This window comes from Tauraco erythrolophus, chromosome 2, assembly GCF_009769465.1.
Source record: "Tauraco erythrolophus isolate bTauEry1 chromosome 2, bTauEry1.pri, whole genome shotgun sequence".
NCBI classification, from domain to species: Eukaryota; Metazoa; Chordata; class Aves; order Musophagiformes; family Musophagidae; genus Tauraco; species Tauraco erythrolophus.
In genome coordinates, this window is record NC_141466.1 from 106,575,359 (window position 1) to 106,601,067 (window position 25,709).

Sequence of the window (25,709 nt, forward strand, 5' to 3'; positions counted from 1 at the left end):
AGGTACTGAGTTTCCCAACTATTTTATTTTCTTATAGTTTTAATTTTTTCTTGTTTAATTCTTTAATTCTTTCTATTATTTTTCTTTCTTTCTTTGTATACACAAACATCTCCTCACTTTTGTTACTGTCTTTCAAGGAAATAAGAAAAAGGAAAAACACAGAAATGATTCTCTTTGCAGGTTTGCGCACTTTTCAGCAAAAGCGTATACAGTTTTCCTCCAACTTATTTCCATTGAGGGAAACCCTAATCGAAGACATTGCACAAACAGGTGACATCACCTAGGTGGCAAATTTATAACTTACATGTTTGTGGAACTTCTAATTTTAGTTTTTGGTTTACTTACTGAGTAATTCTTCTCTTGGGCTTTGCAGTATAATGAAAGTGTTCTTCCTTAGCATTCATTTCGGACCTGAGGATCTCCAGGTAATCCCTTCTTTTGTGTATTCAAGCAGCTCGTATTTGGTATCAGATAAGCATTTCTGTTCACAGGGTGCCTTTAGCAAGGGATCCTTTTAGTCATAGTGTTAGCCCCTTGTCAGGCTTGGCCCTGGTACTGTCTGACCTTGAGCTGCATCTTTCACTGTTCCTGTCTTTCTGTTGGGCTTAATCTATCTGTCAGCTGGCCCCAGGAGAATCCAGTTTATCTCCACCTCTTGCCGTTCTTTGTGATATGTACAATAGCTCTAAGAACTGAAGCAGATCCCTTCCAGCTGCAAACCCCTGGTGATCCTTAGATCATGAGATTAAACATGACCTGAACGAATCAAAAGGGGTACCACTAGCAGATTAAATTAGAGCTGAGTGAACTGTTAATCACAAATAGTTTAACTGACAAATGCTTTAAAAAACATACATTTAATGTTAATGGATTTGTTCATTGTGAAAAATAATTGCTTGAATGCTTATGCAATCAAATACTAGTCCGTAGATTCACTCCTTATAAATTATGCTTACTTTTTGATCACTGAATCTTCTTCTCTTTTCCCAGTTTGAAAGAGGGCAATCAAGAGAGAAAAGAGAAAAATGAAAATATTGGCCACTGATCTCTCCAATGAACATAAAGAGTAACTCCATCTGGACAGAGCATTGTCATTTTAAAAAGTCTGTTGTGTTGGAAGCTATCCCACAGTAACATCTCCATGGTCTTATATGTTTGACAGGGAGTAAAGAGAGGGGGAGGTGTGAGTCTGGGTAGGAGCTGTTAGCATAGCTTCATCAGGAGTACAGGTAAAATGTCTGCATTTTGTGTCAGATGTTCTTGACTAAATTGCTAGCACAAACATCTAACAGCTTTTAGTACCTGAATGTTTCTTTATGCTACATGTCTTGTCTCAGAAGACAGAATTCAGTAATAGGAGGCCTCTTGCCTCTTTTCCTCCCCTTGCCTATGGTTGTATAAAAAGCTGGTAGACTATTGCAGTAATAGATGCTTTCATAAGGGCTGTAAATTCTATTTGTACATTCAGTTCCAGTCTCCTCCACTGCTCCTCAGGTTTGCTGTGCAAATTTCAGGCCCATTAAGTCTATGGAACAGCTAGATGACCTTTTGTAGTGTGACAAGGAAGCCAAGGCTGTAGTTTAAATATAGACAAACAAAAGTTATAGAACATTTAAAATGTTCCCATTTCTGTAGAGAATTAATGTTTTGTCCTGCAGAGCTAATAGTTTTAAAAACTTTTAGACACAGTACTAATAGCTAATTCTCGTAAAATATGAGAAGCAACACAGAAATCTTGCTGGGAACTTGTTAGAAATCTTTTAGAAAAGTGGAATGTTGTTTTACCATTATTAAGAATATATACATTTTATTTTGTCATTTTCATTTTATGACTAAATTACGGTATCCTAAAGTTTGAAAACAAACCTTATTTTAATAATGCTGTATTTTTCTTATTAGAAAACCCACCAAGGTTTTAATTTTTCTTATAATTAATTTTAAATTACACTAAAATTGAAATTTATGTAGTATCATCATCTATCTAAGGAGGTTTTGTAGCTCTGTACATTATAGCATCTATGATAAATTAAAGCAGTGCATCGAATTTTTAAGGTTTTAGTCTCTTGACTATAGTGAATGAAAGAATTATTATTTTTCATTTGCCATTTTCCAGTGTTTCATCTGTGAGGAAACGATGTGTTTTGTAAAATTCTACATCCAGAAGTTTGCTTTCCTCTTGAGAGTAAAAAGCAAAGTAGAGCAGAAGCTTTTGATGACAAATGTGAATTTTATGGCTTCAGATAATCTGACTTTCAACTACATTAATAGTAGTTAATAATCAAAACAATTCCGTATTTGATGTGAAGAGTACCATTAATGTTGAATGTATTTATTTGCTAAAGATTTTTAAATTGGAATTTGTGAATAGGAAATCCTGGTAATTTTTAAAGCATGCTATTCTGCCCAAAAGAAATACATTTTGTTTGCTAAAATCGAATTACATAATTAAAACATTATTAGAATATTTACTTTCATGTTTGTGATTTAAGTTGACTTAGATATTAATACTGTAAAGTGTTAAGTACATGAATAAAAATGCACATTATTCTTAATTGGAATGTGCTTCAAGGAAGCTATTAAGCAAAAGAAACCCAAATAATTACCTGTCATAAATAATGATGCTTTCCTAACCTTGAATCTTTGTGAGATGCCTAAAACTATGTTTGCAAGTTCAGCTTATTAGTTTAAGTTGGATACTGATAACTATATGTTCTCTTAATTTTACTGTACAGGACAGCCAACTACAATAGAAATTGGAATTTCCTCCCTAACATGTTGTAAGGATAGGTAGTGTTGTACGATTTCAAAAGTATTGGTTTTCTTTTTTAAAAAAAAAAAAACAAACACACAACAAAACAAGCCCTAGAGCATCCAGATTGACAAGCATTTAAAATCAGGTATTTTTTTTTAAATTGCCAAAGCCTCCAAATGACAATGGTATAGAGTATAAAAAGAAACCTTCTTTTGGCACTTGCTTCTTCATTTAATTCTTTTTTTTTGAAACATCTTTGCTAAATTTTATTATAATTAATCTTAATAATTGTATTACTTCAGACATTTAATATTGTTTTGAGCATCATGTAACACTCGAGTTCTACCTTTAGAAACAAAAAGTTGATACTTCCTGCAGATATTAGTGTACAGAAAGAGTATCAGTTGTTTAGTTTAAGGAACTGTTTTGTCATGAGTATCATATTTTTGAGGACTTCCTGTTTCCAAGTGTATCAGTCGTTACAGTTCTTCCATAAGTGAGGGGAAATAGAAGTAGAAGTAATGAGGAACTGAGGCAAACATCTCCACAAAAGCCCAAAAGTGTTGGTATAGAACGTAAGTGGGATTTAGATGCCAGAAGTCAAAATTAAAAAGCTCCGTTCTTTGACATTCTGAATTATTTTACATCCCTCTGTTTTCAGGGCTGGGTTCTTCAAGTGGTTTAAGTTCTCTTTCCTAGGAATGATCTTGATACTTTTTCAGAAGTATTTTAGCTTTGAAACATGTTTTTATAAACTATCTAGTGCTTAAGCCACTAATGAGGGATGTGGAGCCTCCAGGTTCAGTTTTCTCCTTCTCTCTGGCTCTCAGAGCAGAAGTTGGGGATGGGCTCCAGGCTAGACGCTGGTCTGGAGCCTGTTTGGTGCCTGGGTGCTCTCAACACCTCAGCAAGCTTTTGCCTCAAAGTGGAACAGTAGCTTCAGGGTTCAGCACTGGGCTGGTGATTAAAAGAGATGAATACTTTTATCTAAAACGTTGGAGACCTGGATTAGTTCCCTCTTTTGCCTACTAGGATTCAAATTTCCTTCCCCAGCCTCTCAGTTGTGTTGATATGGAAGTAGAAGAAAGCAATGTGCAAAAAAGTTCTTTAAGAGATTAGTGGTATAACATTAACATTTAAAATTTGAGAGAGACATTTTGACAAGTAACATGCTGTGAATCAGATTTTTGTTGCTGAAGGATTGTCAGCAAGGTTTCATCTTTTCTGTGTATATTTTGAAAAGCCAAGAGAATCAGATGTTCTTGTTTCATAAGCCTACAGAGGCATGATTTTAACCTGTGCAGTGAGGAAAATGAACTTTTAACTGCCCTCAGAGCATGGTCACGTTATTCTCTGTGATTAACTCCAGTTGGCGTAAGAGCAGGATTTAGAAGCAGAACTTCAGGGTATAGAAAAATAACAGTAGGAGATGAATATGTAAGTAACAAATATCCTGTTTCCATGGAATTATGGTGAAGGAAGACAGATAAATACATTTTACATATAATTATCATTGTTGCAAATAGAGGCTTCTCCGTGTTGTCAGAGAGCAGAGAAAAAGATTATTGAAAGTACTTCTTAGGGGTTCAGGTCTGACACCCTGCATTGTATGTGTTTGCTTCCATTGGCACTCGGGGAAAAAGAATGAGTTTTTTTGAGTGCCAACTTTTGTACAATAGGAACAAGCGAAATACAAATACTGCTTAATGGGAATGTTTTATTATATATTTATTAAAAAGTTGTGTTTCTTCCCTAGATAATATATGCAAAGAAGTCATCAAGGACAATAGTTTAGAGAATTAGTAATTGAGTTTTTGTAGAATATAACATATACGACTCTTATAATCCAGTGAAAAGCAGCGATTCTTGTAAGTGTTGATCAAATAAAATAAATAATAGTAATAAAGTACTGTCCTGTGGTGTATATGGGAAAGGTTTAGATCCTTTGAGCAAAGCTCTGTGTTATAAAATTGAAAAGCTGAACATTTGTAATTTACTGTAGTAAAATAGACCTTTGAACCAAGTATTTGGAGTAGACTTTACCTAGTGCTTTTTTGCTTGTGTTTACTGTTAATAATGTATTTTTGTTATGGCTAAATTGACAAAAATAGATTAGAGATTTAGCATGAGTATCCTGGAGGCAACCTCAAAAGACAGCTACTTGCATTCCAGATCATCAATACCTTGACAGTTCATCTAAGTTCTTAAAAATCTGCAGTTAAGATTTTACAACAGTTCTTACTAGGCTATTCGGGTGCTTCACTGACATTGGAAGGCTTTTGTTATTAATGGAATTTTAGTCCTTTTTTCTCCCTACATGTTAAAATACACATATAGTGTTTATAGAGGAAGAGAGGGAAGAGTTATAAAAATAAACTTACATAGACAGATTATTTCAAACAAATAATAACTTTTAGTCTAAATATTACGTTTCCCACAGTGAAACTACAGTATCAAAGTGACCTACAGATAGATTGAATGCAGATCTGTATGGAGATGAAAAGCATCTGGTAGCACTGTAATGTTGCCATGAGATGAAAGCTTCATTGTAGCTAAGTTTATGTTCATGTTGTACCAATTAGCAATTTCAGTGTTAATATTTTACAATTTGGCACGTGATCATGAAACTTGCATTTTGAGCAGGAAGAAGTTTAACTTCTTGTCTTGCTTTTTTCTTGGTGAGTTTGTTAGCACTCTTCTTGAATTTTGACTATGTAGATGGAAAAAAAAAACCTCTAAACAGACTTGAAAAAATGGTATTTTCAATTCTACTGCAGCTTACAGACTTAATTAACACAGGTTACTTACCAACAGATGTGATTATTACAGAATGCCTTACTTAAAAAACAATGAATACATTTCCAAAATGTGAACAATAAACTCTGTGCTGGAGAAAATACTTTTGAGAAGACATCTAATAATACTCAGTATCCCTGATTTTGACTCTGTCCTGCAATGAAAAGTCTTTCTTCAGTTGTTGCTCTGAGCCCTGTTGATCTCAGCTGTCTCTTTACCTTCTCCGATTCCCGTTCTTTTTCTCTTCCTCATAGGACCTGTTTTCTTTTAAAAGCAAACTGACAAAATATGACCTCACCTTCCCTTTTTTCTCATGTCTTTTACCTACTGGCCCCAAATTCTCTGTTTTCTTCCTTATCATAGACACCAAAATTATACTTAGGTTTATGTTGTTTAACCCTGTTTTTATCCAGTAACGTCAGTCTGTCTCCTAATCTGCTTCTTAGCTCACTGCTTCATTTTTCTTCTTAACATCTCACTTTCTTTTGTATTAAGATTTTCCAGTTCTGAAAAGATTTTTCCAGTAACTGAAAATCAGAGTATTTTTAAAAATATGTTTGGGTCAGCATGGAATAAAACATGTTGGAGTCTTTTTTTTAATGTGAAATGGAAAACAAAATATTGTTTAGGTAATTTCTTCGGTGAATTTGGTTGCTCTATTTTAATGTCTTTAAGCTTCTGTCACCACAACATTTTGTAAGAAGGAGATTCATAAGTTTATTATTCACTAAGCATTGAACAACATACTTTAGTTTGTTTCAAACCCGCTACCTGTCTCAAAACAAAAGGCCAAATATTTTGATTTAGAAAAAAATGTAGCAAAACATTTAAGTTAGACCCTCTCTCCAGATTTTCATCAAGGCTGCATCTACCTGTTCTTTCTGTGCAACAGTTCTAAGGTACAGCCACTTAGATGTGTTTTCATTCACGTACAGATCTGAAGTGTGACCTAGATCTTCTCATCCCACTGTTCACCTGGTGAGATCCTTTTCTCTGGCCTTGGCAAACACAGTCTTGTCCTTCTCACATCCATTCAGGATTCTGCTGTAAAGGAATGATATCCCTGGGCCATAATTATGTAACTTTTTCATATCATGCTTGTTTCATTTTGAGCGGTTTCCCTCCTTGTCTGTTATATCACACAAAAGCTACTTGTCTTCCCTTTCAAGTTTACTTCATGACTCATTCCCACTTAGTCATCACTTCATTTACTATTTCCTATTTCTAGCATTCTAAGTGTTATTCTGATACCCATTGTAACCAGCTTAACTCTGTCGTAAACTGATTTAGACTGAGTCCCTCTTAGAACATCATTAAACTGTACAAATAAGTCACAAATAGGAAAAACTGCTATCGTCACCTTTTCTCAGTACAGATGTGAAAGCCCTGTGAGGGTTTGAGGGGGAGTGTTACCCAACTACTCACTTTGTTATGTCTATTTTTTTGCGGACTTGCAGCATGATCACAATCAAATTTGAGACCTAAGCTTTGAACAGTATCAGGTTGACTCTGGTTAAATTCCTGGCCCAACAAAATAGTAAGATGAGTAAGCACCGCAGGGATAATGTGTTACAATTTTAAAAGACAGGAAACATTAAGTAATACCTGCAGTTGTGACAGACTGAGGCTTTCAAGTGTGCAGTGTATACTGTGACTACTGAATCAAGCCATCTTTCTTTGAAACTTTCTATTTTATATTCTACTGTTGCAGTTAGGAATCAAAAGTTTCCTGTTTTGTGAGTGCCAAGAACCAGAGAATAAATGTATACTTGTAATTCATTTTCAGCAATTCACAACTTGCAACCCATTTGAAATTTATTCTTGGAATTGAATAAAGAACTTTTGGAGAAATAACCAAAGCTTTAAAATTCAGAATTTGCAGCTTGGAGAATGGAAGTCAGAGAATTTTGTTGAGGCCCTTTAGTAGTAAAAAGGCATTTGCTAACCACAGTGAATTTTATTAACGAGGAACTGGATTGCTACTGGAAGCTTCTGTCAGACTTCGTGGAAATGTTTTTTTGAGAAGGACTAGTTCTAATGTCAATATGAAAGCTATTATTGTAAGTTCATCATTTCTTCTTGTAGATATTGAGTTTCTGTAAAGCATTTGGACTTTATATATCAGATTAAGTTACTTGCTTTTAAAGTTAACATTTATTTAAGATTTGTGCTATTTAGGTTTTCAGACTGATCTTGCACCCGTGTCAGCTGTTGCTGGAAACGATAGAGACATTTGGAATCTGTAAGAATCAGCTTCACAATATCATCATGACTCTTTGAAAGAGTGCTGCCAGATTCCCAAATGAGTCAAGCCATATTTGAAAAATCTGTGGATCCAATTATGTTTTTTTCTGAGACAATCATAAAGGAATGTGCTGATAATTCAGAAGTCTCTTCTTGGCTACCAAGCAACTTGCTCTACCATTGGCTAGATTCTGTCCAGTTTCTTGTTTTCAGTGGTACAACTCTATGTGCCAGTGCACGAAAGCAAGAAATGAAAGTAGGAACAACTATGGTATGATTAGCATGGCAACAGAAAGATTTTTTTTTTTTCCTTAAGGCATGTAATGAGAGATTAAAATGATAAAAATTAATATTAGAAGCTCCCATCAAAGATGTGACATGGTGAGAATGCGTGAGAGATCTGAATTTTTTGGAAGCTTGCAGATTGGAAATCAAAATGTTTGTTGAGCCTTAGGATGGCATTCTTCCTTTCCCACCCAAGACGAGGATCTATTGCAATTCTGTATCCCTGGATCAATTAAATTCCTTGTAAGCTAATTTATTCTAGACTGAATGCATTTTTCTATTCGCATGTGTTCTGTTATTTTGCTACTCATAAATTCTCAGTCTAGAGAATAACCTTTACAAAGGATGAATAAGAATTTCCTACATTTTATTATCTCCAAAGTTCCACTAATGGTTTCCATTTTTGGAAAGTAAAAGATACAAGGTTTAGTGTTCTCCAGGATGCTGACAAATTACGTTACAGGTCTTATCTTAGCAATTGAAGTAAACAGAGACCATAAAGGCTGCTCTTCATCTTCTGCTATTATTTCTCCTGAATTATGAAGGAAACACAAAATTAAGAATTATTTTCGTTCCAGACCACTTTAGTCTTTGTTACCTCTAACACGTGAGAACTGAGTATCTATAAAGGATGTACATTTCTTATTGGGTGATCGAATGAGACTTCTGCTATTGCCAGTACATTGCTTTCTGAATTTTCCATGTATTATTCTAAAAACTGACTTCACACTAACGTTGTTGCATAAAATACATGGAACTTTTTATCTGTTTTATAGGGTTGTGACTCTCAAATGAGCATGTCAGAAGTTTCCTGCAGTGAAAGTACCTCCTCTTGTCAGTCTCTGGTACATGGCTCAGCTCCAGAAATCCTCATTGGCCTCCTTTATAACGCTACAACTGGAAGATTATCAGCAGAAGTGATAAAAGGCAGCCACTTCAAAAACTTGGCAGCGAACAGACCACCCAGTGAGTGAAAATCTTTTTTCATCCTAATGCTTCTGTACTGGTGGGGCTCTCAGTAGCAAGGACTTCAGTCCTATCATTTAGTCTTACCCAATCAAAATGAAATAGAGCAATCATCAACTAATCTGTTTCATGTTTTATATTTCTAGTCAGTTGGGAAATAGCAAAAATGTAAAATTCAAAATATTAATTGTAAGTTGACAAGACCATTTTAATTTTTCATGATGACTGACTAATAAATTACCTTTATCATAATGATTAATTGCTAAATTGCTAATGCCTCACATCACAGGCCAAGAATAAAAAGTCGGGGTTTAAAGAGAAAGTACATGCTGGCTAATATTAATATAAACACTCTGAACAGTTATTGCTGTTCCTAGAGGGGTTGATACTGCAGTCTTTAATTGCTTATGTGCCTGCATGTATGTGGTAGTAACATATGTAACTTGGGGATGTCAGTGAAGACAATAGGGAAACAAATTGAGACCTTTGACATATATACTGTGCAGAAGGAATATTCATCATTGGAAAGGACTTGAACTGTGTGTTCAAGCATTTGTTCAAAAATACATTTGTCTAAAATATCTGTGAACTTTCTATACTTTTAAACTGGAGCCAGATGGAACGTCGCGCACACAGAACATTTTTACTGTCTCTAATTCTTTGATAAAGCTTGAGAAAGTTCAATAATGAACTTTTTTAAAAATTATTTTTTATTGGTTTTTAGATGATGAGTCTGATTTACATAAGTTGTAGCCAGACATACCTACCTATTCCTCTTGATTTTGTCCGGAGGCTCAGGTTTTAGCGCCTCTTTCTGTTTCTTAATCCCCAGATTTCTATGGCAGTAGGAGATTTATCTGACACTACTGAATTATGTAGCAGGCTGCCAACATTTTATAAGGGGTTTACGCATCTCAATTTGTCTTCAGAGTTTAGGAAGTAAATCAAACTACTTGAGACTCTTGCTCTCCTCTTTCTTTCTTGACCCACGTTTTATTCCATTCGTTAATTACATTTGGCTCAGCCTTACTCTGCTTTATTTTCTCTATGTTTTTCACATTGATGGAGCCAGACTTTGTTAACATGGCTGGAGAAAGAAGGCGAAAGAAGAATCTAATACTTTTACATAATTATTTAGCTGCCCCAGAGTTGCGTATTTGTAGACAAAGCATAGAAATAGATGGGGAAAGCCAGGAAAGCCCAAGGACAGTGGGGAGGGGGAAGGAATGAACAGGAGAGAACGGACCATGTGTTCCCTTAAAGCAAAAAACAGTAGGTGGCTTATTCTGGAGTCTCTAGAGAAATCCAAATTGTAGCCCTGCAATATCATGTTCTGTCTAATCTTCTTCAAAGGAAGATCTTGTGCGTTACCTTCTGTTGTCCCCTGTGAAGGATAGGGGGAAGTTTTGATGTTCACCATAACAGTAGTCCAGTTCTGTTTAGGCAAATGAGGGTTTGGGGCACCTTCTTAAAAACTCCTGTATTCAGGTGCATACCACTGCCGTTTCCTAACTCCCTGTCAAGTGCATGATGGACACGCACCAACCTCTCTCTGTGCCATCATTTCCACAAAGTGTGGACTGAGGCCCATAGGGTTGGTGATGAAATGCTCTGATCGAGTTTGTTGTTTGGACCATCAGTGGTCCAGAATCCTAAGAGGTGCTGCAAAGTGCATGTGCAGGTCAGTTTTCATTCAGGTCTTGAGAAACAATGATAGAAAGGGAAGCAGTTATTTCTCATGTGTGATCCTTTCCATAGTCCAAGGGTTGTGAACCTATGCAATTTTCATGAAATGTTTCTATAGCACATATGGATTGAGTCCTACGTTTCTACTTCTTGAAGTAGAGCATATACTCCTCTGCTGCATATTTGTATGTTATATAGTAACTCGTTTAGCAACTGAGTGCAGGCAAATAGGCCAAATCCTGCAGGCAATAACATTTGATGTTAGAATGTGTCCTTGTTTCTCTGTGTGAAGGTTAATGTTTTGTCTGAGAAAAAGATGCTTCTTATTATCCTTTAAAATTTTGTCGAAATGAGGTTCAAGCTTTTGCACATTAAATGCATGTGTGTGTATGACAACACACATTAAGTCCATAAATGCACAAATTTTAACAAGTGAGATATTTACGTTTTAAATAGAGACCCAGAGTTGAATTTCAGAGGTAAGCATCCCTCAGCTATTTTTAGAGATTAGGTCAGAGTCATTCTCATGCCCAAGTCCATCGCTACTCAAGAACTGAAATATTGCAATCAAATATCTAACTATAACAGCTAAGGGCAAAACCAGCTTAGTTTTCAGTTCAGTGATTTTTCATTCTATTGCTTTTAATATATAAAGTATAATTACTGTGTGCAGTTTTTCTTAATATGCTGGAGTTTGCATGAAAAAGCATAAGGTTTGATAAAAAGGATACAGTGATTTTTTTTTTTTTTACCTGGTCTTCTATAACCTAGTTGTCTGCATGATTCTTTGTGTTGAGTGTGCTTTAGAACCCAGTAACTATTAGTGCTAAGATAACCCATTATGTAAGTGGTGTAATTTTTGTTAAAGATTACACAAAAACTGCACAAAATTTTCATTTCATTAAATTTTACCCAACAATCCTTTTGTTCAATCCTTTTTCTGATCTATACTGCTATATTTTTGTGTTCTTCCACTCCAGTGACTAGTATTTCCTCTTAAGCTTTAACCTTTGATCCTCTCTCACCCAACTATTGACATCTGGTCATTATTTCTTTTACTGCTTTCCACCCCCTGTTGTCAGACGGACTGTTCTGTTGTCTAAAACACTTGATAGGTGGACAGGTTTATATAATCCGAGGTGAGTTCCTGTAGAAACTAATTGGATGTTGTCTTTTTCATGCAAAAGAAAACTTGCCAGCAGTAAAGCTATCCACGTCTGCCTACCATATTGGTTTATGAAAGTATATCTTTATTATTTGTGGCACTCTCTAATGCAAAAGTTGCATTTATCTCTGATTATGGATGTTGGGATTTCAGAGTACCTGCAAAGTGAAAATATTCAATGTGTTTCTTTTTACATAAACTCCAATGTTATATATAATTATTATATTATATTATATATAATATAATATTATTCATTAATATGAATATCATAGGAATAAAGAATGAAAAAACAGACTGTCTTAAACAGTTTTCTTAAAATTACTTTTTCTTAAAATGTTTCTGAAGATCAGTTATGACTTTATGAAATGTGCATCCTTCTGCAGGAGTATGTCTTGGTGCGTCTAGTCAAATGAAAATAGAGCTTTAAAAATAACAGTTTATACCCAAATACTGACACCCAATGCATGCTAACCATGTTTACTTGCATCAGCTTCTTAAATGTATTTCCTAAGAGCACTGTAGAAGCTACGTTTAAACAACCATATTGAATTATGCAAAAACTTATTTCTCTTTAAAGATGTATTAAATGTATTCCTTCATGAATCTGGGAATTAAGAGGCTTTTTGAATTGTGTAAGCTTCTGCCTTTGAATGCACTTTGCTACATTTTAGTCTTTAAAATAAATAAAATTTAAAAGCCTAAAGTGAGAACCACATCCATGCAGAGATTACTCTTAAGCATCTCATTTTGGCTGTTCTGATATCATCACTGCATATGAGCGTTATTTTTTTTTTTTTTTCCTCTTCATTGGTTGCCTTCATTCTACTTTGTTTATTCTTATTCTCTGAAAATTCAGTGGTATGCTTTACAGTGTTGTGGCTAGTTGGAGCTTGCTAAGTGTTAATGCAATTTAAATTTGTTTAGAACAAATAAGGGGGTCAATGGGAAGAGGATTATGAGGTATACCTTTAACTTAACTCGTTTACATAGTACTGAAGCTAGTTAATTTGTTATTGTGTTCGAAATATTTTGCTTACTTGTCATCATTTCATGTGTCTAAACTAAGCTGTGTTCAGTCAGCCTGGTATACACCATATCCATGTGTCTTGTAAATATCTCATTCTAGAAACTTTTGTTCTACGGTATCTGACATTCCAAAATACGATCTGTTTTGTAGATACATATGTAAAGTTAACACTGCTGAACTCGATGGGGCAAGAGATGTCCAAATGCAAAACTTCAATCCGCCGAGGACAGCCAAATCCGGTATACAAAGAAACCTTCATTTTCCAAGTGGCACTGTTTCAGCTTTCAGACGTGACACTTATACTGTCTGTATATAATAAGCGCAGCATGAAACGAAAAGAGATGATAGGGTGGATTTCCTTAGGTCTCAACAGCTCAGGAGAAGATGAACTCAATCACTGGACTGAAATGAAAGAATCTAAAGGACAGCAAGTATGTAGATGGCATACTTTACTAGAATCGTAATGGACGGTACAAAGTGCAGTTGTGGTTTTAAGGGAGTTTGGTCTCTCAAGAAGATGATCATCCCCAGTCACAATCGACGGTTTTGTTGTGGAAATAAACAACAAAAATTGAGGTCAACATTCCATTGTAAAGAATGCACAACATGCAAAATGGCGGGATTTAATGTATAATCTTCACTTCGTGTCAGACACTTCCTTGGTGTCAGAGAAGCCTTGCTGTATGCAGATACGTTAGCGGTCCCTCCCCCATCCACCTGATGCTGTACTTGTTTGGGTTTGTTTTGTGGTTTTCAACTCAGAAACATTTTATGTAAGGTTCTCCAAATTTATGTAAGCTCCTCTTTGTGTACTTTTTGTATTGCTCTAATACGGTAGCTTCTGACCTGCCTGCATTCGGATTAAAGATCAATAATTTGAGAAAAGGTTAATGATCTGTAGAGCAAAAGAAAAAAAACCCACCGATGGAGAACACTTAGTAATATAGCAAATATGAATATACTGTTGTTTTACACTGAATTTCTTTCCAGGAGCTTAGTACAAGTAAGTTTTCATTTTTTGATATGCAGTTGGTTTGAAAAATACTAGCATTTGGGCATCAGGTGACCTTTGAAATCAAAATAATGTTTCTTCAATCTGTGACAGGAACGAGCTCTATATATGGCATAAATTGGGTTTTTCCCTCTTGCCTGTACTTCTGCCTAATCCAAAGAGACCAGATCATTAGTTTGGTCCCTTCCAAATCTCCTTAGACAGGTTGTACTGTAAAACTATGTAACTTTCTGTTGAAAGCACTTCCTGTATTCATGTATTCCAATGTAGGAAGCTCATAGAGCACGACTTTACTAAAATATATTTTCGTTAAACAAATTGATAAGGATTTCTTTACAATGTCAGCAGTTGGAAGTTAGTTTGAAAGAGCGTGAAAGAAGCGGTAGCAGATGAACTACTCGGAATGAATGCGAAATACTATGGCTTTAGTTGAAATAGGTATCTGGTTTGAGTCTCTTCTGAGCTGTTTTAGGGATTACCATATGCTGTTTGTTGGAAGTAGAGAGCAGACCAGGAGTTTTACCTTTCTTCTTGGAGAAGAGAACATCAGTAAGTTACTTTTCTAGTGATTTGCCAGCAATTGAATGAATGTTCACACCCAAAACAAAAGTTTGCTTTGCTTGTGTTCAGGTTGGGAAACACAACTTTCTCACGACATGATTGAGAAGCCGCAGTATCACAAGAGTTTGCCATCAGATAAACACTCATGGCTTCCACTGATATTAGGGAAATATCAGTGCTTCTGAGATTCCTATTTGTCCCAAATAATTTAAATGGAATCGCACTAATTTACTGACTGCTGAATCTAATTCATATTACTGAAATTGTAGACTATTGAGTAAACGTATTTTTTTTTTTAAAAAAAAAAAAGCTTCCCAATTCAGATATTCTTTTTGTCTGTAATTATAAGTTTCACTTACTTTTAATTGTTGCTGTATGGAAAGCAAGCATTTTTTTTTCATATAAATGATGGTGATGTCTTACTAACACGAGACCTCACTGAGTGTTGTAGCACTTGGTGGGTAGAAGAGTGATGTTTTGGATTTTGTTGAGAGAATTAATGGTAGTCTAGAGCATTCTTATTAGCACAAATGTTTTTCTCTTGAATTTCTTTAAAATACCTTTGAACAATCCTGGCTTTAAGGTATGCAGACAGTCAAGTACAGTGAGACTGGAGACAGTGAGTACGCTATAATAAACATATTTCACATGATTCTCAAATCCTCACACTACTTAACAATTTCATTAACTCCTTTTTAATGGATATTATAATTCCACTTCCTGGTTTCTTTGGTGGCTTTTGTGGGGTTTATTTGCAGAGCCAGGCTTTCATTTTTTAATGATTTAAAGATTTTAAACATTATTACAGGCCTTGTTTTTTTTCTTCTGGTATTGCGCTGCTGCTTCATTTACAGAAGCTTTATTTACTAAATACAAACAATGCAAAAACTTTCTTTAAACAGGAATGCTCTTGCAGTAATACAATACAGGTTGTCTCTTCCAGTCCTTCTTGTTGCTCAGTTTGCGAAATGTAATGTTAGAGTGTAGAGTTTAAAAAAAAAAAAATCAACATTTATTTTATGTGCATAAGGAAAATGCTCAGATTTTCTCAATCTTTTCAGCTTTCCATATAATAGAAACACTGGTTTAGAGGCAGACCAAAAGCAATTTTTCAGTGCATGTGGAAATGTTTTTACTTATTCTGTTTGTGGATATTTGGATGCTCTTTCCTAAAGCTGATGGTTGTCTATTTGCTTTATAAAATACTGTACAGTATTTAACAGCAAGAACTGAGCAAATTAATTCCAGCGGAGAATATACTTAACGTTGCCATTGAACAAATATGGAAGTCAGTTTGGAAGGCACAGCAAATAACCTCTTACAGAACCAAACTAAACTAAACTCGGTCATAACTTGGGGTTCTGTTTGTAGGTTGCATTGCTTTAGTTTTACATCTAACCATTCAGATTTCTAAGACAATGAAATCTTGATTTAGACATAGCAGAGATTTATAGTAGTCTCTGTTGGGCACGTTTGGGAAGAGGAATCTCTTTCTAGATCATGTGACTTTTCCCAAGATATCCGGGTCCAGTCTGTGCTTCATACGAGATTTGACTTACTTGGATTTATACTGTACAAAGGCAGGGAACTGAATGTATAAAAATGGAAATGAATGTTTAGTTTTGAGGCAGTAGAACATGGATTTGCCACACCAATAATTGGATTTGCCCTGGGATTTTTATGAATTATAGTATCAATAGCTGTCATGTTGTTTTTTTCTTCCTAGATCCCATTTTTACGATTTGTCATTTTCTTTTTCTTATTGCTTTATGCAAACCTATACTTTTGTATTTGAAATCTACCTTTAGATATTGTTGTGTATTTTTTAAACTCTGCATAAGGGCTTATACATACAGTGTGTTTTTGTGCATTCATTTAGGTCTTCAGCATGGAATAGAATTTCTAAAGAATGAAGTGTTGGAAACAAATTAGAGGCACTTGTGTTTTCCTCAGAGTTGTCTGTGCTTTTTTTTTCCATAGCTTTTTGTTGTTTACCTTTGTTTGAAAGTACAGTAAGTACTTGGAAGAGTTTATCGAATTATTTATTTTTTTCTGTGTGCCAATATGCCATGTAGAGATTACAGTTTCTGAATTGAATCTGTTTCCTGTCAGTGTAGCCTTAATTATAGAACAGTGATGTTCTTACTGATTCTATTCTTGAAAATATTGCATCCTTTCTGCATATGATCTATTTGGTTTCATGTTTAGAACATTTCACATAGGTCTTTTTAAAGTATTAAAAATATAAAAAAGTTGATTAGTTACTTTCTGTGATAAGGGCAAGATTGTGAAGGGCAGTACAGGCAAGCATGAAATCACTGTGCATGAGGACGAGAGGTCATACAGCTTCTGCAGGACATCACTCTCTCCCACATACATGGAGGCAAGGAGTCAGCAGAGCCATCTTTCTGTTCCACATTCAGCCAGGTGGCACAGGGAAGGAGGACAGTACTGGTAAGATTCAAAGCTTGGTCCCCATAGTGCTGCCTCGTGCTCAGGGCTTAAGACATCCGTGTTGTGACCACACAGCAAGGTCTGACTGCAAATGCAGAAGTTGGGCAAGGTGTAAGTTCTGCCACTGGAGAAATATGACATAATTTCTAAATCCAATTAAAATCCTCTAACCTCATTAATAACTAGATTTTGAAATATGGTGAGCCCTCGGAATGAATGTGTGTGCTCTTTCTGGAGCTGAACATTGTTTATCAATTAAGAGAATACTTGAACTGAAAACAGATTTTATGATATTTACTGAAGGAGATATTTTCACCTGTAAGTTTTTTCACCCATTCCTGATGGCGGATGCAGTGCCAGCATCAGTACCTTCCCATTTTTCCATCTTTGGAGTGATTTTTTTTTTTCTGTCTAAAATTTGTGTTTATGTTACTGATTGATTTTCTTTTCTGCTTAATGACTTGCTCCTGCAAATGCCCCAGCACCCGAGAAGCTGTCTGTGGCAGTCACTGGACCTCAGAAGTCAAAAGTGCTCTGCACCTCTTTCAATAAGGTACTGGTGCAAAATTTCTGTGACCTATACAACTCCCTAATATTTCTGAAATGCAAACAATCAGTTTTAATATAGTGACGCAGAAGAAGCAAACTTTTTTTCTTTGAAGGAGACATTTTAATGTAGGAATTGAATACAGATCGCTCTTACGCATATGAGTTCTGACAAGAAGTCTGCGGTAAAATCCGAATGAGGTTTCAGGGGAAGCCTTTTGGCCTGAGCCGCTCCAACTTGAAACTAATAGCAGAATGCCCTTCCAATAAATGAGAGTTGTATTGAGCCCTTTACTTATTCATCACACTTTTCTGGAGGAAAAAAAGCTCTCTTGTTTAAAGCAGTCTTTAATATTGTGGCTTGTCACTTGTAAGGCAGACTGACTTCCTCCTGAAGCTGAATTCTCAGTAACAGCTAAACATCCATTTAATTCTCCCACTGATGTGCATGCCTACCTGCCATTAATGTTAATGAGAGGAGCCCATGGGCATCAACAGGAGAGTAGAACTGACCCTGAAAGTGTGCAGTGCAACAGGATCGGCAGATTAGACCAGTGATACAGCATGGCACCTGCAACACAGTCAAATGTGATTTAAATTATGAATGGAGGTAAAAACCCCAAATATCCAGATACCGTCACAAACTTGCGATTTAATCATTATCTCTTATTTTTGTTTCTTCTTTTCCTTAGCTTCTGAAATATTTTTAAAAGTTAGTACTAAAAATGTTAAAGCAATCTCCATACATACTGATCATTTTAACTGGAACATTCAGCAAAGCTTATTGTTAGATGAATCCATCAAGAGTGTTCTGTGTTTTGGTCTATTTAACTCAGCTGCCAGATTTTTTTAGCGCATCACAGCTGGATTTCAGACTACTTTGTTCTGATGGTAGTTTTTGAGGGGAAAGTCACAGGAGCGTTTGCTTGTCAGTGATGTGCTTGATGAAGAGATGTCATCTGAGAGCGAGAGGATTAAAATAAGAGATGGCTTCATACAGTCGTAGTGACATTGACTGAAATTCCACTCTGGGAGCCTTGTGACCCTCAGAGGGCCTTACTCAGAGAAACCATGACATGTGAGTTATGTCAGCAAAGGTCTGTGTAGACACCCCATGGCTTCTAACCTAGTGTATTTTACAGATGTGAGCAGGGTAGATGGTGTTTGTTCGCCAAGGGTAAGTAGGGTGAGTACCAACTGGCCTACAGTGACATGGATTAGTTTAGCCTTAAGAACTTATCACTGCACTTCCTTAAGTTCAAGCAGGGTTTCTTCCTTTCTGCAGACTGTGCAGAAATCTTTTACACCCAATGTATCTGCTTATATTATGCCTACCTGAATACGGCACCATCGTATTGACGCTGGTAGGATTAGTTCATATGTAACATGGTGTGACTGAATTAATAAACTGGTCTGATACACGCTGGATCATGTCTTGCTGTGCAGGCTTATACTAGTGTAATATAGAAATAAGATCCTTATCGAGTGGATTGTGCCAGGAGTCAGGAAAGTTGGATAGTGTTGCTCCTGTAGGAATGAAGACCAGGAAACAGCTATGCCCAGAAAATGGACGAGACTAGCCTAATAGCAAGAAGAATTCATTCACTTCTTTGGAAAAATCTACTGGTAGAGCTGGCATGAAGCCTCCAAAAGCTGCCTGTCTCTGAGGACCCTACTCAGGAGAGCAGAATAAGTAATACCATACCACTGAAGGAATACCTCATAGATGTTCAGGGATGTAATTAATGTCGTCCTTTTTTCTCTTATATCTGAAGACAGAAGTCTTGCCCATTGCATTAAGTTAATTTTTTTGCGGTGTTTTGCAAATCCTATGGACATTCACTGCATGTTGAGAGTCTGAAGTGGATTGCTTTATAACTTCTGGTTCATTCCCAAAGCGTGAGTTCGAATGAATTTACAGAATTAACTTGAAGCATTATCATAGCTTTGAGATGTAATCTCTAGGGCATAGTGCGAGCAAGGAGCAGGGCTTTGAACAAGTTTTGATAGTAAATTTTGCAAATGGCTTATTATGACATTTTAAGAAAATTTCTAAGTAGTTGAATGTATTAGGGAATATTTACAAAAAAGGAGATAGAGCAATGATCTTTTTTTTACTGTACAGCTAGTTTGCTGTCCTTTCCAGTAAACCACAAGGTTCATTAGTGCTCAGTACTGTTTCATTTATGATAACTGTTTTTAATGTGATTTTCATGACAAAGTATAATTAGTGAAACCTTTTATTCAATTTTTCCCTTTCTTTGCTCTTTTTAAGGAGAGATTTCTCCTTATATAGTATATATACTTTCTTACAGAGCTTTCTTACCTATTTTTATATAAGATGATTTAACAATGTAAAACTAAATGCTCTATGAGCAAGCTATATCACTGTTACACAATCTAAAGTGCTAATATAATGACTAAGGGCCTGAACCTACTGCCTTTTACTCAGGTCCTGGTTTAACCACATGTCTTTCATGTTGTGTAGTACCTTTCCCTATAAGCAATTACATCTGTTTCTCCGGGATGATTCAGAGGAAGGCACTAGTAACATGAATAACAGTGGTAAAACTGAGCCTCCTCTCCATTCTTAGTGGGACATCTGTCATGAGTAAAGGCTGCTGGCTCTGTCCCAAAAGTATAGTTATAGATTATAGTTCCCTTTGTCTTAAGTAATTTTGAACTTGTTTTCTGGTGACTATAAGCTAATAACTCATCTTAGTGAATACAAATATTGAATCGTGGTGTTATCAGCAAAATTATTAAAACGTGTTTCACATTGGTTGGATAAGGCTTTGAGCAACCTGATCTAGTAGAAGGTGTCCCTGCCTGTGGCAGGGGGGTTGGAACTAGATGATCTTTAAGGTCCCTTCCAACCCAAACCGTTCTATGATCTTATGATTTTAATTCATTCTTTATTGGGATATCAGGAATTGGATTTGTGAAGCATTATATTGCATAGAGAAAGCACACACTCACTGCATTTTTAAAACATGAAACATACAGTATGTAGCATTTTCTTGCATACTTTTATACTGCCTGTATGCCACCGATGCACTCGGTGCCTTCTTTATTTTGTATAAAGTGAATACGTGGAGAAACTAAAGTTACTGTGTAAGCGATGTCACTGCAACTGAAGAGATGTCTTAACCTGATTACTCCTAGTACAGGAGGTTTCAAATGGCAGTTCGGTTTAACACAATGCATTTCTTTGAGATTGAAGTTTTCCCCTTTCCTTCCTTACCCCCTTTCCAAGAAACCTCCCCATACGACTGTTTATTCTTAATTGATTCCTGTGTCTGATGTAAGTCACATGGTGTTAACCAAAGAACCATGTCTGTTTCTAATTCTTTGGACAAATAATGTTTGGACTTGCTATTACTTAAAGCCAGAAATGATAGAATGGATCTCTTTGAACAAATATAAAATAGGCTTCTGTAAATGTGACTCACAGCTGAGAATTCAAGATACCTCTTTTCTGACTGGTTGTGCATTATTGTACCAGTAGCAAAGTGTTCGAGTTGTGTTTCTTTGTGCACTTTAATCAAAATCCTATCACAAGCAAAAATATAAGTCAGTCAGTGCTGTCAAATTAGCTTGTGTTACCCATTTTATACCTATATCTGAAGTGTGCAATTTTGAGAACAGATTTGGCTTTTCTGCGTCTGAAGTCCTTATATTATAGAATAACTGTCTAGTGTATGCTGGTCTTACAGAAACAGACTCTTGCTGCATTGTACGTACATTTCCTACCAGTATCCCTTCATTGTATAATTTATGTAGTATAACACAGTTTTCAACTACTGTTTCAACTTGAAATTCCTTAAATTTCAGTGCATGTATAGCCTTAAACATTGAAGACACCAAGCACAGTTTTAATGGGAACAGGTTAGATTGGCAAGTCCTTTTTGGCACAGAAGTCAGAGAATTATTTTTATATATCAATCAAAGATTGTAGAAAATGGGTATATTACAGTCATGTTATCAACCATGCTCCTAATTATATGCATTTTTTTAAAAAAACATTTTTGCTAAAGTTTTTTAGAGGTGAAATATCAGTGCTCATTTCCTTTCTTGAATTTGCTTATTTTGTTTTCATACTTTTGTTTCTGTACAGAACCTTAGATCCCCTAAAAACGTCCATGACTGAATTCACCCCTATTTTCAGAATTCCTTGAGCTGCTTTCTTTTCTGCTACATTTTTAAGTTGAATAAGCAGTAATTAAAATTCTCTAAAAATTATTTTTTTTTTTTTTTTTACATTTTGACAAGTAACATAATTAGAGCAAATGACTGTTTGCAACTGTTTATGCAGCTTATTAAAGTCTTAGGACTTTGTTTGAAACTGTCATTAGAATCCTGATGAAGACATACGTTTCATGGCATTGCGATCCACAGCAGGTGAAAACGGGAGCTCTGGCGATGAACACGCAGATCTGCATATTGGGTGTCAGATTGTAAATCCCCAGAGGGATTTATAATTAAGTGTCACATTTTATCTACAGTATCTCTAGTTTTGTGTTGTCAGATACTTGTTTCGTTTTCTTTATTATTACCTAGCAAAAAAATACTTTTATCATTTTTGTGCTACTGTATATTAATCTAGAGGGTTTACTGTGTACAAGATTAGTTTTAATGTTGTCAGTTCTCTTTTTGTAAAAAAAGGTGGATTTTCAGCATATGCATCCCATGACTATTCTGATTTTGGGGAGAGGTAGAAAACCATCAGCTGTTTTTAGTTGTATTTACCTGTACAGCACAGGTAACTTTAATCCCGTGTTAGTTTGATTAAATCGTGCTATGGTATATTTTCAAACCATGGATCTGTCACAACATTAAAGTAGTCATTTTGTGTACCTGAAGCTTTGCAGCTGTGGATTTGTATTTTGTTTGCTCTCTCTATTTGTATTTATTACCTCTGTAGAATGTATTTTTGTCAATTTGAGGACTGGAATTAGTATCCTTTGGTTATCTCAAAGTATTTTCTGTCTGTGGAATCAGCTTTTTGCATGTGAACTTAATTGCTGGAAAGAATTGAAAAAAAGGAAAAATCACTTTCAAAACTGGTTGTTGTCACTTTCCTTTCAAATTCATTGGATCATAAACAAATGTAATAGACTTCACTGTTTAGAAGATAGTAACACTTGGTCAACCATTTGAACTGCTTTAAAGAGAAGAGAAACTTTTTTAATTTTGGCAAGCTAACTAATCCTAACCCTAACCCACTTTTTGTCTCCGTTTCCAAATTTCCTAGGTTTCCCGTTTCCTTTCTGTTCACAGTCTTTGTTGATGTCATGAATCTTCTACTTAGAGAATTTTAAATTAACCAGTGTGATAACGTTCTGACAAATATGATGTGTATACTGGCAAATAAAGACACACTCAGGTGATCGTTCTGTTCGACTTCTTCTGGGGTCGTCTGCAATCCTCTCTGCTTATTTGTCTCATGTATATTTCTCAGAAAAGATCTGATCTGACATATTTATGCCTAAGTTCACTTTCTAAGGAATAAATAGGCTGAAATAACTGAGGTTTAATTTAAATGTGAAGGAACACTTTCCATAAGTAACAATTATAATTTTACTGTGACCCAGCTTAGATCTTCTATATTCTCTACTGATTTTTGTGGTACATATTAGAAAAAAGCTTTCTGGGCTCTTATGGCAGCTCTGCTTTAGGATGTGCCTGAATATAATATGTATGTTTTCATACATATTAGCATACATGAAAAAAAGAATTGTTACAACAATTAAAGCATTTTTTGCTATCATAAAGGTAGGAAGACTTAGTTATAAAAAGCTTCTGTCATTTCTTCCCATTTCTGCAAATGGAAGGAGCATATCTCAGTGGCTTTTACCAGATGAAAGTGGAGATAGGGGTGCATTTCTTTGCTCTATGATCCTGATCATATGGACCCATCCTTGTCATCCATGCAAATCCTAGGACTCCTACAAATAAGATAACATGGTACTTGCTGCTGTTAAGACTGGCATTTTCAAAAGGCTGTACGTTTAAAAATAACTTGTCATTCCATATGGAGAGTGGTACATATCTGGTACTTGAGAAACTTGAGAGCAACGCTGAAGTTGTGTCCATGTTCTTTAGAAGATGTCGCAAGGCATTCGGTACCCTTGTCTATCAGAAAAAAAAAAAACCACACCAATGTTTTTCTCTAGATTATATGAGATCTATTAAGAGGTGGTAATATGAATTATCAGTTATTTGTTTAAAAAGTGTGAGGATTTATGAGACTGTGAAAACACAGCAGAATAAGTGAAATAGATATGTTATCTGTATGGTGATAGTTGTTCACCATTGAAGAACAGCCACTTTCTACTCAAAGATCACAGAAAAAAGAGTTAATACACATGTGAATCAAATTCAGCTTTCAGCTGCATGTGTGGCACCTTTCAGTCACCTATATTTCATGCATGTAGCTGAACCAAATTACATGTAATGCTTATAGTTGTTAAGTAGTTTGTTGTGCAACAGTAATTGCTTCAGACAGGTAGAGCCAAGTTACATCACTTCTATGCAGATACACCTTTACCTGTCAAAGGCTTTCTCTGAATAGTTGTCTTCACGTGGCAAATTCCACATTAGATAATGTTTAAAATCACTTTGAAGTCACTAGTTACTTGTTTCCAAAAACTCCTGTGGCTAAGTGCTGTTTAGCATTTTTCCTGCTGAAATTTGTAGTGTACATTTTCTTTCTCTAGTATTTTTGTTTTTACAGTCCAGCAATGCAGTTCCAATTTAGTGTTCGATTCATTTTTCTCGTAAATTACTCTACTTTCCCAAAACTAATGAGACCATTACTAAGGCATTTTTTTACCTGCTAATCATTTTGAGTAGATACATTTCAGCACAGGGATTCTAAAAAATTTGCTGCTGTATCAGCATTAAGAATAGTAAAGATAGAAGGAAGCAAAAAATGCAGAAATGAAATAAACTCTCATCAAGTGAGATCATGCAACAACTCAGCTGGGCTTTAAATAAATGATTTATTATTAAATTCAAAACCTAATAGGTTTGTGTGTTCTGAGTGTAGTTTACATTGGTTTGTTTTCCACTTAATTAGAAGCCTTGCATTTCATCTTATTAATAATGAAAATCCTCTTGTCAAATTGTGTAAGATCATGTTGAACTAATATGTATATTTTAGAGGCAGAATAACATCTCCCCTCGTAGTCTTTCATATTATTTCATTGCATTATGCAAAAATTACATTCTGCTTTTAATTTTGCTCGTGTGAAATAAGAAAACTTCAAATCGTCTTTCATTCTTAGTTGAGAAAGTCCTGGTTTCAAGAACTGCAATGAGGACAGTTCAATCTCTGTAGACAACTGTTTACAATTAAAGATTAACTCTAACCAGAAATTCAGAATACCATGCCAACTTAGCTTTATAAATGTAACAAATAAGAGTATAAAAGATAATAATCAGTCAATAATCGAAGCTTAAGTTATATCCTGTTGTTACAGTTCTTGTTGCGGTGGTACAACAGTTCAGAAAGGGAGCAGGCTCAAACACACCAAAGGAGACCAGATTTGAACCCCATTTGTTTGTTAAAGTACATGTTTTCCGTGATATCACAGCATTTTCACCTGCCTATGCAGAGACCTAAAGTACAAATAGACTAAAATGTCAGTCAGACAAGCCTTTGCTAATGAATGCCTTCATCAGAAAATGTTGTATTCTTAAGAAACCAGGGAGATACAGAACATAGAAATAATTTGTAATTTTTTTGTTTTTAAAGCAGGAAAAGAAAAGGCATTTAATCAGCTATTTTAAATAGCTCTAAATCAGTCAGCTAGGCTAAAGGTCATAAAAACGTAGCTAGATCCAAGCCTCAGTGGCAAATCGTCGCACAAGCTTGTTCCAGTTTTCTGAGGCAGTATAAAACACTTCGAAGCCCACAAGCCAGGCCAGCAGGCTAAGTCATAGCGTTAACCCTTCAGCCTTCACCATCTGTTGTGCATGCAGCCAAGCTGACAGTTGGGATGAAGTCGTTCTATATGTTTCCTCATTTCCAAGCACGTGGGCTTTTTGAACTGAACTTCGCAGAAGGCTTGCCAGCAGATACAGACTGGTGTCGTCGACAGCACCAGTATGTGTTGTAAAGTAGTAGCATTGAATGGGAAATGGTAATTGGGCTGTTTCCAGACTCTTGAGCAGACCTGTTAGTAAAGCAGGGTGAGCGTGCGGTGGTATT

General features: G+C 35.6%; 1 protein-coding gene across 4 annotated transcripts in view; it reads left to right on the top strand.

The window, feature by feature from the left end:
* SYT14 (synaptotagmin 14) overlaps positions 1-13,385 on the top strand; it is a 55,748-nt gene extending 42,363 nt beyond the window's left edge. For 2 of the 4 annotated variants that reach the window (XM_009982125.2, XM_086629071.1), the window contains exons 5-7: positions 8,854-9,043; positions 11,812-11,868; positions 13,072-13,385. In XM_009982125.2, coding sequence (XP_009980427.1) covers positions 8,854-9,043; positions 11,812-11,868; positions 13,072-13,385 — 561 coding nt within the window. The remainder of the gene's footprint in view (positions 1-8,853; positions 9,044-11,811; positions 11,869-13,071) is intronic. The other 2 variants (XM_009982126.2, XM_086629082.1) reach the window with 1 other exon arrangement.
* The last annotated feature ends 12,324 nt before the right edge of the window (positions 13,386-25,709 follow it).